Source organism: Nannobrachium achirus, assembly GCF_963921795.1.
Source record: "Nannobrachium achirus genome assembly, chromosome: 5".
NCBI lineage: Eukaryota > Metazoa > Chordata > Actinopteri > Myctophiformes > Myctophidae > Nannobrachium > Nannobrachium achirus.
Genome location: NC_137814.1, coordinates 617,501 through 634,986, shown reverse-complemented (window position 1 = coordinate 634,986; position 17,486 = coordinate 617,501). Strand labels below are relative to the sequence as shown.

The 17,486-nt window shown below is 41.8% G+C and overlaps 1 protein-coding gene across 1 annotated transcript in view; it reads left to right on the top strand.

The window, feature by feature from the left end:
• Positions 1 to 17,486, top strand: part of dnah9l (dynein, axonemal, heavy polypeptide 9 like) — a gene marked incomplete at both ends in the record, with an annotated part of 263,680 nt that overhangs the window by 240,937 nt on the left and 5,257 nt on the right. Inside the window, 9 exons of the mRNA XM_080727109.1 lie at positions 1,393 to 1,530; positions 2,884 to 2,973; positions 4,930 to 5,121; positions 6,384 to 6,503; positions 6,607 to 6,666; positions 8,940 to 9,122; positions 11,377 to 11,559; positions 11,915 to 12,030; positions 14,855 to 14,967. Of these exons, the coding sequence (XP_080583235.1) occupies positions 1,393 to 1,530; positions 2,884 to 2,973; positions 4,930 to 5,121; positions 6,384 to 6,503; positions 6,607 to 6,666; positions 8,940 to 9,122; positions 11,377 to 11,559; positions 11,915 to 12,030; positions 14,855 to 14,967 (1,195 nt within the window). The remainder of the gene's footprint in view (positions 1 to 1,392; positions 1,531 to 2,883; positions 2,974 to 4,929; positions 5,122 to 6,383; positions 6,504 to 6,606; positions 6,667 to 8,939; positions 9,123 to 11,376; positions 11,560 to 11,914; positions 12,031 to 14,854; positions 14,968 to 17,486) is intronic.

Genomic DNA, 17,486 nt, shown 5'->3' with positions numbered 1-17,486 from the left:
ATCAAAACATTGTTCTTATGCGTCATCAGAAATTTTTTCTTATGCGTCATCAGAACATTGTTCTTATGCGTCATCAGAACATTTTTCTTATGCGTCATCAGAACATTGTTGTTGTGTCATCAGAACATTGTTGTGACCGTCAGGTCGCAGTTACTATCAAAACCTCAACCAGCTGTCCGTCACTCTATCAGTCTGTTACACGTCACACTTTTGCCCTTCTCATATCTCTGCAACCATTCCCCCGATCCATGACAAATTTTGCACACACACTCCTTGCCTGCCAAACCACAACTTCCACCCATTCAATCAATCAATTCTCACATGAACCTCTTCTAGCGCCACCATGAGGCAGATTTTTGCAAAACACATTTTTGGACACTGCTCCTACAAATCTTTACCTAAAATCATGCAAATCGGTACACACTTGGTCTACACTCATGTCTTCAACATGGATCTGTCCCATATAGCGCCACCATCAGGCCGATTTTTTCAAACACATTTTTGGACACTGCTCCTACAGATTTTGCCCTAAAATCACGCAAATCGGTACACAATATGTCTACACTCATGTCATCAACATGGATCTCTCCCATATAGTGCCACCATCAGGCCGATTCTTTCAAAAACTGCTCCTACACATTTTGCTCTCAAATCATGCTGTGAGCTGACGGTCGCTTATCTCCCGATTAGGGAGTCTTACTGGTTCTTATGTGTCATCAGAACATTGTTGTTATGTGTCATCAGAACATTGTTGTTATGTGTCATCAGAACATTGTTGTTATGTGTCATCAGATCATTGTTGTTATGTGTCATCAGAACATTGTTGCTATGTGTCATCAGAACATTGTTGTTATGTGTCATCAGAACATTGTTCTTATGTGTCATCAGAACATTGTTCTTATGTGTCATCAGAACATTGTTCTTATGTGTCATCAGAACATTGTTGTTATGCGTCATCAGAACATTGTTCTTATGTGTCATCAGAACATTGTTCTTATGTGTCATCAGAACATTGTTCTTATGTGTCATCAGAACATTGTTGTTATGTGTCATCAGAACATTGTTGTTATGTGTCATCAGAACATTGTTCTTATGTGTCATCAGAACATTGTTCTTATGTGTCATCAGAACATTGTTCTTATGCGTCATCAGAACATTGTTGTTATGTGTCATCAGATCATTGTTGCTATGTGTCATCAGAACATTGTTGCTATGTGTCATCAGAACATTGTTCTTATGTGTCATCAGAACATTGTTCTTATGTGTCATCAGAACATTGTTCTTATGTGTCATCAGAACATTGTTGTTATGTGTCATCAGAACATTGTTGTTATGTGTCATCAGAACATTGTTCTTATGTGTCATCAGAACATTGTTCTTATGTGTCATCAGAACATCCATCTGGTGGGGCGTTGGCTGGGTTCTCTGGAGAAGCTTCTGGATCGTTGCTGTGAAGGAAGTCATCCTGACTACAGAGTGTTTATGAGCGCTGAACCTGCTCTGACCCCACAAGAACACATCATACCACAGGTTGGTATTATTCATATTAACACACCATTATAAAGTTCTTATTTTGATGGCAGCTTAGCGTAGTGGTCCACTCATGCATGAGCCTGAGGTCATAGCCATTGATATTGTGTGGTCGGGTGTCTTTGTGTGATTCTTACTCATCTCCAAGTACCAGTTAATCCATTGCTTCTTTTTTCCTTTCGCCTCCTTTTTCAAACTCTTCCTAACGTGCCTCTGTTCAACAATATGGGAGAGAGAGGCTGAGAGCTGCCCTGCAGAGAGCTGTCCTCATGCCCCCCCCCCCCCCCCCCCCCCCCCCCGCTGCTCTTCAAGTTCACAGCTGTAGAGCGTTGCAGTTTAAGCCCCTTCCCGTCCCGACTCTGGTGCTGGAAGCGTTTCCCCCATTCATTTCATCCATAGACGTTTCAGAAATAATGTATTTAAACATCTTTTTAAGCATCGGACAAAGCCAATCCGGGTGGTGACGAATCATGACAATAAACAACTTTTTTTGCATACAACGGTTAATTGGAAAGCTGAAAAAAGGGCAGCATATTGATTTTCATCTCTGCATACACTCATATCTTTATCTTTAAAATAGCACATCATATTTGTAAAAGAAAGACTTGCTCTATGTCCGCGGTAACCGCGAGCTCCACCAATCATAGACGTCGTCATCACCGATTGTACATTTTTAGCAGTATGGGTAATGCAATTCTTCTCTGTGAGATCGTTATTAAAATCGTCATTAAAACATTTTTACTAAAACTAGAGTGATTGCATACATACTTGGGGTTTCTAGGCGCATGAAGAACCATTTTGTACGTTGAATTATTACAACGTTATGCCTGTGTATGAATGGGCAGTTTATTCCGGCACCTCACTGCAATACTGTATACGGTTCAAAGCAGCAGACAGGCAGGTTAATTCACTCATCCAAACAGTGATGTGACTTGCTCGCAAACGACTAACAAGTTATTATTTTTTTGCGACGTATTATGCTGCCTCTACGACCTGCCTCTCGGCAGCCGATTGGTTACCCTATATGCACGGACCGGCCCTGTGTAACCGTAACAACAGACCCTGTGGGCCGTGCAAGCTCAGTAACTTCCAAATTCCGCAGAATTCACAAACAAACGTATTTAACACATCTTCTGCCTAACCCGGCCGCAGCCATGTTTTCTCAGGTTGGCTGTCGCCAAGTTTCAGGTAAGCTGGAATGAAAGATTATCCACGGAATGGAGATGCTCTTCCTGGTAGAAGACTGTTTTTACGAAACAGCACTTCTAACGTCGTAGAGCCGAATGACACCCAGCGAGACGAAAGCTCTGTTAATGCGGTCCTCTGACCTTTTTTATGTGAATTGTTTCTCAGGGCATTTTGGAGAACGCCATAAAGATCACCAACGAGCCCCCTACTGGCATGCATGCCAACCTGCACGCTGCGCTGGATAACTTTGACCAGGTGAGGTTCTCAACGCTGGGTCTGGGACCAGCAGGGGACATTACATGGACTCTTACAGGTCTGTAACTCTGAGAGTGTACACATGGAACCAAATGGACCCTTAGGGGTCTGACTCTGTAACTCTGAGTGTACAAATGGAACCAAATGGACACTTACGGCTAGGGGTCCATTTGGACCTTAATGGACCAGTGCAGCAGAGAACAGGAGTTTAAGATGCTCCTCTTCTCTCTCTGTTATTTATATGTATATATGTATATATGTGTCCCAATCTCACTGAGAGCCAGTCATCTCGGAAAGTACAGCTTTAGACAGGGACTGAAAATACCTTTTTTTTTTTCTCTCACTAAAATGTGATAAAGCCACTAAAGCATTTCATAAATTTCAGGCTACATTTCACTTAAACGCCAGAGCTTAACTCTGCATGTAAATAAGACTTTTTTTAATTAATGTGAGAGATCGTCAGGTCATTTGCAGGTTAGAAATTTATTTAGAACTTGAATATCTCAAAAGTAGTATTTCAGCATGGCATCATTCTATAAGCCATATCTTCAAAACTGTTGGGTCAATCTCCACAACCAATCATTTTGAAAAAATGAAAATGAATAAAAATCCAATGACTGGCTCCCAGCCAAATTGGGACACATATGTATGTATGTTTATATGTTTATATGTATATATGTATATATATATGTATTTATATATTTACAGGTAATCATGGACCAGTGTCCCAGAGAACAGGAGTTAAGATGCTCCTCTTCTCTCTCTGTTATTTATATGTATATATGTATATATGTATATATGTATTTATATATTTACAGGTCATAATGGACCAGTGTTCCAGAGAACAGGAGTTTAAGACGCTGCTCTTCTCTCTCTGTTATTTATATGTATATATGTATATATTTATGTATATGTGTATATTTATATATATTTATGTGTATTTACAGGTAATAATGGACCAGTGCAGCAGAGAACAGGAGTTTAAGACCCTCCTCTTCTCTCTCTGTTATTTGTATGTATATATGTATATATGTATATATGTATATATTTATGTATATATGTATTTATATGTGTATTTACAGGTCATAATGGACCAGTGCAGCAGAGAACAGGAGTTAAGACCCTCCTCTTCTCTCTCTCTGTTATTTATATGTATTTATATATGTATATGTATATATGTATGTATATATTTATGTGTATTTACAGGTCATAATGGACCAGTGCAGCAGAGAACAGGAGTTTAAGACGCTCCTCTTCTCTCTCTGTTATTTATATGTATATGTTATTTATATGTATATATGTATATATTTATGTATATATGTATATATGTATATTTTACTACAGGTCATAATGGACCAGTGCTCCAGAGAACAGGAGTTTAAGACCCTCCTCTTCTCTCTCTGTTATTTGTATGTATATATGTATATATGTATATATGTATATATTTATTTATATGTGTATTTACAGGTCATCATGGACCAGTGCAGCAGAGAACAGGAGTTTAAGACCCTCCTCTTCTCTCTCTGTTATTTATATGTATATGTTATTTATATGTATATATGTATATATGTATTTATATATTTATGTGTATATTTATATATATTTATGTGTATTTACAGGTCATCATGGACCAGTGCAGCAGAGAACAGGAGTTTAAGACCCTCCTCTTCTCTCTCTGTTATTTATATGTATATGTTATTTATATTTATATATGTATATATGTATTTATATATTTATGTGTATATTTATATATATTTATGTGTATTTACAGGTCATAATGGACCAGTGCAGCAGAGAACAGGAGTTTAAGACCCTGCTCTTCTCTCTCTGTTATTTATATGTATATATATGTATATATGTATATTTATATGTATATATGTATATATATATATATATATATATATTTATGTGTATATTTATGTGTATATTTATGTATATTTATATGTGTATTTACAGGTCATAATGGACCAGTGCAGCAGAGAACAGGAGTTTAAGACGCTCCTCTTCTCTCTCTGTTATTTCCACGCCTGCGTCGCTGAGAGGAGGAAGTTCGGTCCTCAGGGTTGGAACAGGAAGTATCCGTTCAACACCGGAGACCTGACCATCTCTGTCAACGTCCTGTTCAACTACCTGGAGGCTAACGCACAGGTGTGTGTGTGTGTGTGTGTGTGTGTGTGTGTGTGTGTGTGTGTGTGTGTGCGCGTGTGCGTGTGCGTGTGTGTGTGCGCGTGTGTGGTAAATGGTAAATGGTAAATGGTGTATTTATATAGCGCTTTTATCCAAAGCGCTTTACATAGATTGTGCATTCCATTCACGCACACATTCATACACCGGTGGCGGAGGAAACCATGCAAGGCACCAACCTGCTCACCGGGAGCAACTAGGGGTTCAGAGTCTTGCTCAAGGACTCTTCAACATTAACTCAGGGGGAGCCCGGATTCGAACTGGGAACCCTTTGTGCTCTAATAACAGTTTCTCTACCCCTGAGCTATGCGTGCGTGTGTAGTACCATGGGAGGATCTGTGCTACCTGTTTGTTAATACAGTTTACAGTTTACAAAAACCTAAAAACAAATGCTAACTAGCTTCATGTATGGTCATTGAGTGTTTCAGTAGTGCTATGGGTTTAGGTGGAGTCTGAAAAGGTGAGTCTTAAGTCCACGACGAAAGCTAGCGAGTGAGTCTGTTAGTGTGTGTGTGTGTGTGTGTGTGTGTGTGTGTGTGTGTGTGTGTGTGTGTGTGTGCGCGTGCGTGCGTGCGTGCGTGCGTGCGTGCGTGCGTGCGTGCGTGCGTGCGTGCGTTGCGCTGTTTCCCCCCCCCCGGCCGCTCGCAAAAAGAATTGTTCTCCATTGGACCCCATTCATTTTCCCCTTTCGTTTACTAACCTTAATTAACACTTTCATACATACTGTATGGTTCCTATCGCTAGTTAAACATTGCCTTTCAATCACCATGATATGCGTTTTGTGAAAATAAGGTCCCATTTATGTTAAAATTGATGATAAAGTTGCGGGGGGCGTGGCCAACTAATTTCTTTCGCAAAGCAAAGCCCTGCTTCATCATACAAGGCTGTCGCACAAAAGTAGTGAACACAGCAGATCTACAAGCACCGTGAGGCGTTGTGTGCTTGTAGATCGGCTGTTTTCACTAGTTTAAATAATTTTTAAATGGTTTTGGACATACAAGGTTTCGATGACGAAATATAACTCTGTAATCGGCCCACTGGCTTGTCACTTGTCATGATCTGAAATGGCAAATCTTTGAGTAGCAGCAGCAGCGCTATAGAGAGAGATCTCTCTCTATAGCGCTGCAATGAGGGCATCTCCAACTCTTTTTCCCAGGCTGAATCAGGGGCCCAGCACGTCCCTGGCTTTGTCCATATATTTTTTACAGTCTATGGTGTGTGTGTAGGTACCCTGGGAGGATCTACGCTACCTGTTTGGAGAGATCATGTACGGAGGACACATCACTGATGACTGGGACCGTAGGCTGTGTAGAACATACCTGGAAGAATACATGCAACCCAACCAGGTAGAGAGACTTATTATTGCAATTTATTTTGGGTCAAACCTCAGATTGACAATTACAGAGGGGTGTGTTGAATTAAAGTGTTTCCTGTTCATTCTTCTTCCAGTTTGACAGGAAGTTGTGTCTGGCTCCAGGCTTTGTGGTTCCTTCCAACCTGGACTATCAGGTACGTTGATTTCTTTTTATTTTAGTTTGATCTAAAAACTAAATATCTAAATTATTACTGTGGTTGTTATCAGGGGCCAGGGACGTGCTGGCCATTGGGTAAAGCGGGACAACTCCCGAAAGGTCGGTTCATTCCCGGCCGGTCCAGGCCGGCCATTAGGATAAAAGTTTAAATAAAATGTCTGCCTTCGTTCCATTTTGGGGGCTGGGCGGCCAACAAAGTAAATCGTCACTATCGGGCAGAAAACTTGTATCTCCAAGTTTCAAATTTGTACATTTTTTTGCAAAGCAAAGCCCTGCTTCATCATACAAGGCTGTCGCACAAAAGTAGTGAAAACAGCAGATCTACAAGCTTGTAGATCGGCTGTTTTCACTAGTTTAAATCATTTTTAAATGGTTTTGGACATACAAGGTTTCCACCCGACGGAATATAAAAGAAGACATAACACAGGTATTTTTACAATCACTTGCTTTTCGATGTGCACAGTACATAATGAAATAATAATAACAGTAAATAATAATCGTTTCTGTCTCCGAAGTATCGCGAGATTTGGTTCCCAGACAGGAAACGGTATACGTTGCTTTCTTTTTAAATATCTAAATTATTACTGTGGTTGTTTTCAGGGGCTGACATTTCTAAAAGGGCCTTTTGGTGGAAATATCAAAGCCGACCTCCAAGCTCACAACGTCGCACTGCGACCAGCTGTGAGCTTGGCATGCTACTTTAAGTGCTGTTGGGTATCTTGGGGTCTGTGTGTATGTGTGTATGTGTGTATGTGTGTGTGTGTGTGTGTGTGTGTGTGTGTGTGTGTGTATGTGTGTATGTGTGTATGTGTGTGTGTGTGTGTGTGTGTGTGTGTATGTGTGTATGTGTGTATGTGTGTGTATGTGTGTGTGTGTGTGTGTGTGTGTGTGTGTGTGTGTGTGTATGTGTGTGTATGTGTGTATGTGTGTGTGTGTGTGTGTGTGTGTGTGTGTGTGTGTATGTGTGTATGTGTGTATGTGTGTGTGTATGTGTGTATGTGTGTATGTGTGTATGTGTGTGTATGTGTGTGTGTGTGTGTGTGTGTGTGTGTATGTGTGTATGTGTGTATGTGTGTGTGTATGTGTGTATGTGTGTGTGTATGTGTGTATGTGTGTATGTGTGTGTATGTGTGTATGTGTGTATGTGTGTGTATGTGTGTATGTGTGTATGTGTGTGTGTATGTGTGTATGTGTGTGTGTATGTGTGTATGTGTGTGTATGTGTGTATGTGTGTATGTGTGTGTGTGTGTGTGTGTGTGTATGTGTGTATGTGTGTGTATGTGTGTATGTGTGTATGTGTGTATGTGTGTGTGTGTGTATGTGTGTGTGTGTGTGTGTGTGTGTATGTGTGTATGTGTGTGTGTGTGTGTGTGTATGTGTGTATGTGTGTGTGTGTGTGTGTGTGTGTGTATGTGTGTGTGTGTGTATGTGTGTGTATGTGTGTATGTGTGTGTGTGTGTGTGTGTATGTGTGTATGTGTGTATGTGTGTGTGTGTGTGTGTATGTGTGTATGTGTGTATGTGTGTGTATGTGTGTATGTGTGTATGTGTGTGTGTGTGTGTGTGTGTGTATGTGTATGTGTGTATGTGTGTATGTGTGTGTATGTGTGTATGTGTGTATGTGTGTGTGTGTGTGTGTATGTGTATGTGTATGTGTGTATGTGTGTGTATGTGTGTATGTGTGTGTATGTGTGTATGTGTGTGTGTGTGTGTATGCGGGCAACTCGGCACGCTGTCAAGGTGCCAACTTGTGCCTTAATATCCATCTACAACCGCTTATCCAGAACCGGGTCGCAGGGGTAACAGTTGGCCGAACGACAACCTACCGTAAGATGGCTCCTTTCCAAGTGAAGGAGCAGCGGTTCTACTCAGGAGTGTGTCGCTGTTACTACATGTCATCTTTTCGACACCTGACTCTAACCCTCACCCTAACCTTAACCTCCGTGGAGTGAGTCAATAACCCTCTGGTCGAAATGATGGTCGTTCGCAAAAGCGAGATTTCCCCTTCTATTCCCAGTATCTCAATGATGACTGAACTTCTCAACCTATAAGGGAGAGGCTGGCCGCCCGTCTGAGAAAACTCATTTCGTCCCTTGTACCTGCGACTTAATGCTTGGGGTCCCTAAAACCAGAGGTGACAGTAGCACTAGGAAGGCAGATTGCTCGGTGGACAGAGAGCTTTGCCTTCCCGGCTCAGCTCTCTTTTCGTCCTGAATGTTTTTATAAAAAAATCTAACTTTGTTTTTCCCAGGGTTACCACGGCTACATAGACGAGATGCTCCCCCACGAGAGCCCAGTGCATTATGGGTTGCATCCCAACGCAGAGATCGAGTTCCTGACGGTGACGTCAGACAAGCTGTTCCACACCTTGTTGGAACTGCAGAGTCCTGACGCCGTGATGGGAGAGGGAGCCACACAGACCCTGGAGGAGAAGGTAGGACCATGGAGGTAGAGAGGAGAGGAGAGGAGAGGGAGCCACGCAGACCCTGGAGGAGAAGGTAGGACCCCCTGGAGGAGAAGGTAGGACCCTGGAGGAGAAGGTAGGACCATGGAGGTAGAGAGGAGAGGAGAGGAGAGGAGAGGGAGCCACGCAGACCCTGGAGGAGAAGGTAGGACCATGGAGGTAGAGAGGAGAGGAGAGGGGGCCACGCAGACCCTGGAAGAGAAGGTAGGCTGGAGAGGAGAGGAGAGGGGGCCACGCAGACCCTGGAGGAGAAGGTAGAGAGGAGAGGAACCTAGATAGATAGATAGATAGATAGGTAGATAGGTAGGTAGATAGATAGATAGATAGATAGGTAGGTAGGTAGGTAGATAGATAGGTAGATAGGTAGATAGATAGATAGGTAGGTAGGTAGATAGATAGATAGATAGATAGATAGATAGATAGATAGGTAGATAGGTAGGTAGATAGATAGGTAGATAGGTAGATAGATAGATAGGTAGGTAGGTAGATAGATAGATAGATAGATAGATACCTTTATTATCCCAAGGGGGAAATTCAGTTGTCCAGTTGTAGCACAGCAGTATACAGTTATTTACAAAGTTACAGAGAAGTAAGAAAAAGATAGATAAGAGGGAAAAAAACAAGAGCAGTACAGTACCAATAAAGAGAAGGTGCATCAATAGAGGGGCGAATAATATAAGTATATATACATAAAGTGTCTTACAAAAAGAGACCAAAGCAGTCAATGCTAGTTAGTGCAACAAGTATCTCACTGACATTGTTAAACAAAGCAAAATACTCAGAAACTACCAACACAACCTAATAGTGCAATGTCAAAAAATATGTGCGAAAAAAAAAAAAACAGCTCAGAGAAGAAGGAACTAGGAAGTGTGTCACCGCAAGACGAACATGAGCACTCTCCCTGGAAGGTCCTTAGGGGTCAAAGTCAATACAGCAATAGTTCTGTCAGTCTAGGATCTAGAGAAACTTCTAGAAGAATACAACATGTTCTATAGATCTAATGTAATGTGTTCTCCAGGTGAAGGCCATCTTAGACGAGGTCCTAGAGAAACTTCTAGAAGAATACAACATGTTCTATAGATCTAATATGTTCTTCAAGTGAAGGCCATTCTAGACGAGGTCTTGGAGAAACTTCCAGAAGAATACGACATGTTCTATAGATCTAATATGTTCTCCAGGTGAAGGCCATTCTAGACGAGGTCCTAGAGAAACTTCCAGAAGAATAAACCAACATGTTCTATAAATCTAATGTAATGTAGTCTTCAGGTGAAGGCCATTCTAGATGAGGTTCTATAGCTCTAATGTGATGTTGTTCAGGTGAAGGCCATTCTAGACGAGGTCTTGGAGAAGCTTCCAGAAGAATACAACATGTTCTATAGATCTAATTAGATGTTTTATAGATCTAATTTGATGTTCTTCAGGTGAAGGCCATCTTAGATGAGGTCTTGGAGAATCTTCCAGAAGAATACAACATGTTCTATAGATCTAATATATTCTTCAGGTGAAGGCCATTCTAGACGAGGTCTTGGAGAAGCTTCCAGAAGAATACAACATGTTCTATAGATCTAATATGTTCTTCAGGTGAAGGCCACTCTAGACGAGGTACTAGAGAAGCTTCCAGAAGAATACAACATGTTCTATAGATCTAATATGTTCTTCAGGTGAAGGCCACTCTAGACGAGGTACTAGAGAAGCTTCCAGAAGAATACAACATGTTCTATAGATCTAATATGTTCTTCAGGTGAAGGCCACTCTAGACGAGGTACTAGAGAAGCTTCCAGAAGAATACAACATGTTCTATAGATCTAATATGTTCTTCAGGTGAAGGCCACTCTAGACGAGGTACTAGAGAAGCTTCCAGAAGAATACAACATGTTCTATAGATCTAATATGTTCTTCAGGTGAAGGCCACTCTAGATGAGGTACTAGAGAAGCTTCCAGAAGAATACAACATGTTCTATAGATCTAATGTGATGTTGTTCAGGTGAAGGCCATTCTAGACGAGGTTCTAGAGAAACTTCCAGAAGAATACAACATGTTCTATAGATCTAATATGTTCTTCAGGTGAAGGCCACTCTAGATGAGGTACTAGAGAAGCTTCCAGAAGAATACAACATGTTCTATAGATCTAATATGTTCTTCAGGTGAAGGCCATCTTAGATGAGGTCTTGGAGAAGCTTCCAGAAGAATACAACATGTTCTATAGATCTAATATGTTCTTCAGGTGAAGGCCACTCTAGACGAGGTTCTAGAGAAACTTCCAGAAGAATACAACATGTCTGACATCACGTCTAAGACAGCAGAGCGCTCCCCGTACATCCTTGTGTGCTTCCAGGAATGTGAGCGCATGAACTCGCTCATCTACGAGATCCGACGCTCGCTGCGAGAGCTGGACCTGGGCCTCAAGGTGTGTGTGTGTGTGTGTGTGTGTGTGTGTGTGTGTGTGTGTGTGTGTGTGTGTGTGTGTGTGTGTGTGAGCGACTTATAATCATTATTGTTATTATATTAATTTAGATAACATGTTATTTAGACTGAAGCCAGATTCATGGTTCACCTGGTATCACACAGATTCTAGAGTTTGAGTTTCAATGTACATATTATTATAGATAGAATATTGTTCAGAATTATGCTTTCTTTTCAATCTTTGTTAAATGAGCCCGGCTAACGGAAACTCTGGGTAGGATGTGTAAATTATGTCAAACTTCGTTGCTTTATGATGGTGATGAATGTCTACATTGTGAATGTTTTTCCTATGGTTACAGGGAGAGCTGGCCATTTCCTCAGAGATGGAGCAGCTCCAGACAGCCTTGTTCTTTGACAACGTCCCGGAGACATGGACCAAGCTGGCTTATCCTTCTATCTACAGTCTGGCTGTATGGTAGGTACAGTAACCATGGTAACCTATCTCTGGCTGTATGGACGGGTTTCTGTTCCACGTTACACTGATAAAACTAGATGCGTGCACAGGTCGGTACCAAAATTAGCCAATGAAACCAGCGCTCCCCAAAACAACAGGTTTGGGGATTGGACGGAATTGATTACATGATACAGTCAGCTGTGCATTTAGTCTCAATGTTTGTAAACAAGAAACCCGTCTATGATAGGTAGTACAGATGCACTCTTTGGTATGTACTGCACTTTTCCTGAACATTTTCCTGGAAATATTTTTTCTACCGGTCTCTTTCGCTGTTTTGCCTTCACATGTTTATGAAGAATGGAGTGTATTTTTGCAAAAACTCGCAAATGTCAAGAAACCACGCACTTTGCGTCCTCCGCCTCTAGGTGGGGCAGGCGGGCTCATTTAAAACTTTATCATCTTCATCAACAGCTGCCCATTGTGCACACTTACATCATCATCAATCACTTGTCAGTCAACACAAGCCAGCTAGCCTTCAGCAATGCGTTGTTTAGGCATGGTTTAATCATGAGCAGAAATGCATATCAACTGCTGAGCGGTGATTCTCAAAATTGAAGAGGGTTAAGAACTATTTGAGAAGCACAATGGGACAAAGGAGACTTACTGGACTGACTGGCCATGCTGTCAATAGAAAGTGAACGAGGCAAAGAAACAGCAGGGCATACAAAAATACAAGTGGATGATTTTGCAGAGCAGAGCGTGGAGTCCCCTTCAAATAGTGGTGAGTAGGCTTATATATGCTTACTTTGAAGGCTATAGAGCTCATGGGCTGCTGTCCCTGTGCCAATGTTTCCTAAGCAGTTCACCAATCTAACTATTGATATTTTTTTTTAATACTGTGAGTGTTGCTCATTGGAGCTGTTGATGCTGTTTTGATTGATGTTCGCCGCCGTCAAAAATGGGGCGACCGGGGACGTCTGTAGCAGTAAAAGAGTTAAGAAAGAGTTCAATCAAATAGATACAAAACCAAAGAAAGGCCTCCCACACCTATCGTACCAACTGGCTGTAACCCAGTCTCGCATGGCCAGACTGTTGACTCTGCGATTTGGAAATGCTCCCATCATTCAGTCTGGGATAACGTAAGAAGTGACGCCTCCTCCCCACTTCTGTTTCCGTCTCACATCATGCACATTTATCCTAATATAAATACAAATCATCTAAGCATATTTAGCTTGCTGCTTAGCAGAAATGATATTTTAAAATATATTGTCATGAACGGAAATGCCAGCTTCCATTACTCGCCGTTTAGGAGGTGTAGTTCCAGACTCTATATAGCATTCAGGAGGTGTAGTTCCAGACTCTATATAACATTCAGGAGGTGTAGTTCCAGACTCTAACATTCAGGAGGTGTAGTTCCAGACTCTATATAGCATTCAGGAGGTGTAGTTCCAGACTCTATATAACATTCAGGAGGTGTAGTTCCAGACTCTATATAGCATTCAGGAGGTGTAGTTCCAGACTCTATATAACGTTCAGGAGGTGTAGTTCCAGACTCTATATAACGTTCAGGAGGTGTAGTTCCAGACTCTATATAACATTCAGGAGGTGTAGTTCCAGACTCTATATAACATTCAGGAGGTGTAGTACCAGACTCTATATAACATTCAGGAGGTGTAGTACCAGACTCTATATAACATTCAGGAGGTGTAGTACCAGACTCTATATAACATTCAGGAGGTGTAGTTCCAGACTCTATATAACATTCAGGAGGTGTAGTACCAGACTCTATATAGCATTCAGGAGGTGTAGTTCCAGACTCTATATAGCATTAAGGAGGTGTAGTTCCAGACTCTATATAACATTCAGGAGGTGTAGTTCCAGACTCTATATAACATTCAGGAGGTGTAGTTCCAGACTCTATATAACATTAAGGAGGTGTAGTACCAGACTCTATATAACATTCAGGAGGTGTAGTTCCAGACTCTATATAACATTCAGGAGGTGTAGTTCCAGACTCTATATAACATTCAGGAGGTGTAGTTCCAGACTCTATATAACATTCAGGAGGTGTAGTACCAGACTCTATATAACATTCAGGAGGTGTAGTTCCAGACTCTATATAACATTCAGGAGGTGTAGTTCCAGACTCTATATAACATTCAGGAGGTGTAGTTCCAGACTCTATATAGCATTCAGGAGGTGTAGTTCCAGACTCTATATAACGTTCAGGAGGTGTAGTTCCAGACTCTATATAACATTCAGGAGGTGTAGTTCCAGACTCTATATAACGTTCAGGAGGTGTAGTTCCAGACTCTATATAACATTCAGGAGGTGTAGTACCAGACTCTATATAACATTCAGGAGGTGTAGTACCAGACTCTATATAACATTCAGGAGGTGTAGTTCCAGACTCTATATAACATTCAGGAGGTGTAGTACCAGACTCTATATAACATTCAGGAGGTGTAGTACCAGACTCTATATAACATTCAGGAGGTGTAGTTCCAGACTCTATATAACATTCAGGAGGTGTAGTTCCAGACTCTATATAACATTCAGAGATTGTGGAATAGTTGTCTGGCTACGCGAGACTAGCTGTAAGCTAAACCCTCTCTCTCTCATGTATGGTCTATGTCTCTCTCTCAGGTATAATGACGTGTTGCTGCGCTGTAGAGAGCTGGACAGCTGGACTCAGGACCTCTCTCTCTCTCTCTCTCTCTCTCTCTCTCTCTCTCTCTCTCTCTCTCTCTCTCTCTCTCTCTCATGTATTGCCTATGTCTCTCTACCCAGGTATAATGATCTCTCTCTCTCTCTCTCTCATGTATGGCCTATGTCTCTCTCCCAGGTATAATGACGTGTTGCTGCGCTGTAGAGAGCTGGACAGCTGGACTCAGGACCTGCTGCTGCCCAGTGTGGTGTGGCTGAGTGGACTGTTCAATCCCCAGTCCTTCCTGACCGGTACGTTATACCCTCTGACCGGTATGTTATACCGAAGGTCGCATTATACCCTGAAAAACCTTGTCGCTTGTCTGACTGTCTGGCTGTACAGGAAGTGATGTCAGTGTGATGTCATGTGTTTTTCAGTGTAACCAGAGACAGTTCCTAGTCTCACCTATGGTCATGAAGTGTTCCCACTCTCACCTATGGTCATGAAGTGTTCCCACTCTCACCTATGGTCATGAAGTGTTCCTACTCTCACCTATGGTCATGAAGTGTTCCCACTCTCACCTATGGTCATGAAGTGGTCATGACCCAAAGTATATAAGGTCGCGGGTGCAAGCGGCCGAAATGGGTTTCCTCAGACGGGTGGCTGGTATCTCCCTTAGAGATAGGGTGAGAAGTTCAGTCACCCGAGAGAGACTTGGAGTACAACCGCTGCTCCTACACTTGGAAAGGACAAACATTTTTCAAAAGGGGGGTGGCGCAGTTCTGCCCGTTCACCTCCATTGTATTCTACAGGGCCCTGTTGCATCAGTGCATGCGTGGTGACATCACTTGGTCACATGACCGTAGTCAGGATGTTGTTGTCTTCCACCCAGTATGGGCCAGTGTTAGCCTAAAGCTACTGTTAGCCGATCATAATTTGGTCATTTTGCCAGCCATGCCCGGAGTTTTAGCCATAAAGGGTTAGGGTTAGGGTTAGGGTAACCCTAACCCTAACCCTAACCCTAACCCAAATGCATTGGATTAAATGGAGATAAACGGCAGTGCGATGCTCTCAGCGTCTAATGGAAACAACCCGCGATGAATGGTCAATATCCACGGGTTGCCCCGACCTTACGGTAAGATTTAATATTGTTACTGTAAATACAGTAAACGCGTCAAACGCATTGTGGGCCTCAAGCGACATCAAAGAGTTTGACGCGTTGACACCTCGTGGGCATATAATGTGTTAACTAATGAACTTTATTTATAAAGCACCCTTCACAGCACGAATGCTGTGCTTTACACAATAAAAAGTAATCTCTACCGTTGCAGAGATCCAAACATACACAATAAAAAGTAAAAAAGTAATCTCTACAGTTGCAGAGAAGACACCCAACAATAAAAGAGAATACATTAAAACACCAAACAGTAACAGAGAAAACACAAGAACAAAGGAACAGTAAAATCAGGGATGCCTTTAAGTGACCAAAGCCTGTCTGAACGTCTGTGTTTTCATGCTTCTTAAAGATCACAGTCATACAGGGTCTCTCGACCCTCCCTCCCTCTCTCTCTCTCTCTCAATTTCAATTAAATTCAATTCATAGGGCTTTATTGGCATGAGAAAACATACGTTTACATTGCCAAAGCAGAAATGTACACAATACAATACAATACAATACAATACAATACAATACAATACAATACAATACAATCAGAATAAAATATGTACAGGTGAAAACTGTTTTTATGCATCACAGTAATGTGCAGGCAGAGCAGGGATATAGAGCATCGCAGCGGAAGTGGATTCCTGGGGTCACTTAATATTCCCCATTCATTTTCGCCATAAACTTTTACAAAAATATTTATAACAATTATGTTAAGCCTCGAACCAAGCCATCCAGGATGGCAGTGAATCATGACCATATAACCTTTTTTTCTATGAAAAGAACATTTTGAAAATCGCTAAACAAAGGGTAGTTGTTAAATGTAGTATATCAAATAATGTAATATTAAAATATGTTTTCACATAGGATCAAAGGTTATATGATCATGATTCACCTCCATCCTGGATGGCTTGGTTCGAGGCTTAACAATTGTTATAAATATATTTGTAAAAGTCTATGGCGAAAATTAATGGGGAATATTAAGTGACCCCAGGAATCCACTTCTGCTGTGACGCTCTATATACAATGGTTTTTAAGGTGGTTGGGTTCCATTTGATATCCTTCTCTTATCACAGCAGCTCACAAATCTTGCTGCTGTGTTTGCACATTGTTTTACTTCACCCAGCAGGTATGGGAGTTTTTCATCATTGGTCATATTTTCTAACTCTCCTTGGGTGGTTATGATCTGTGGGAAGTATGTGTCTCTGTGCCCATACCACCTTAGTTTCCACTGTCATAAAGAGGAAACTAAGGTGGTATGGACACATCACTAGATCCTCAGGCCTTGCAAAGACCATCCTGCAAGGCACTGTACAAGGTGGCAGGAGACGAGGGAGGCAAAAGAAAAGATGGGAAGATAACATCGGAGAATGGACTCACTTGAAACTCAGTGAGGCAATGAGAGCTGCCGAGGACAGAGAGGGATGGAGAGAGCTGGTCAGCAGATCATCTGTGGTGCCTCAACGACCCTCCGGGGTTATGGGATAGAAGAAGATGTGTCTCTGATGTCTTGGTAGGTGGTTAGAAAGTGTAGCTCAGTTTCCACTTCATTTTGTGTTCAGTGGGTGCAAAGTCTGTTTTCTCTAGCCATGGTATGCCTGTGACGTCCTTTCTCGATTGCAAGACTGTGCTCACTGAGTCTGTACCTAGTCAAGATTTTTCTTTGTT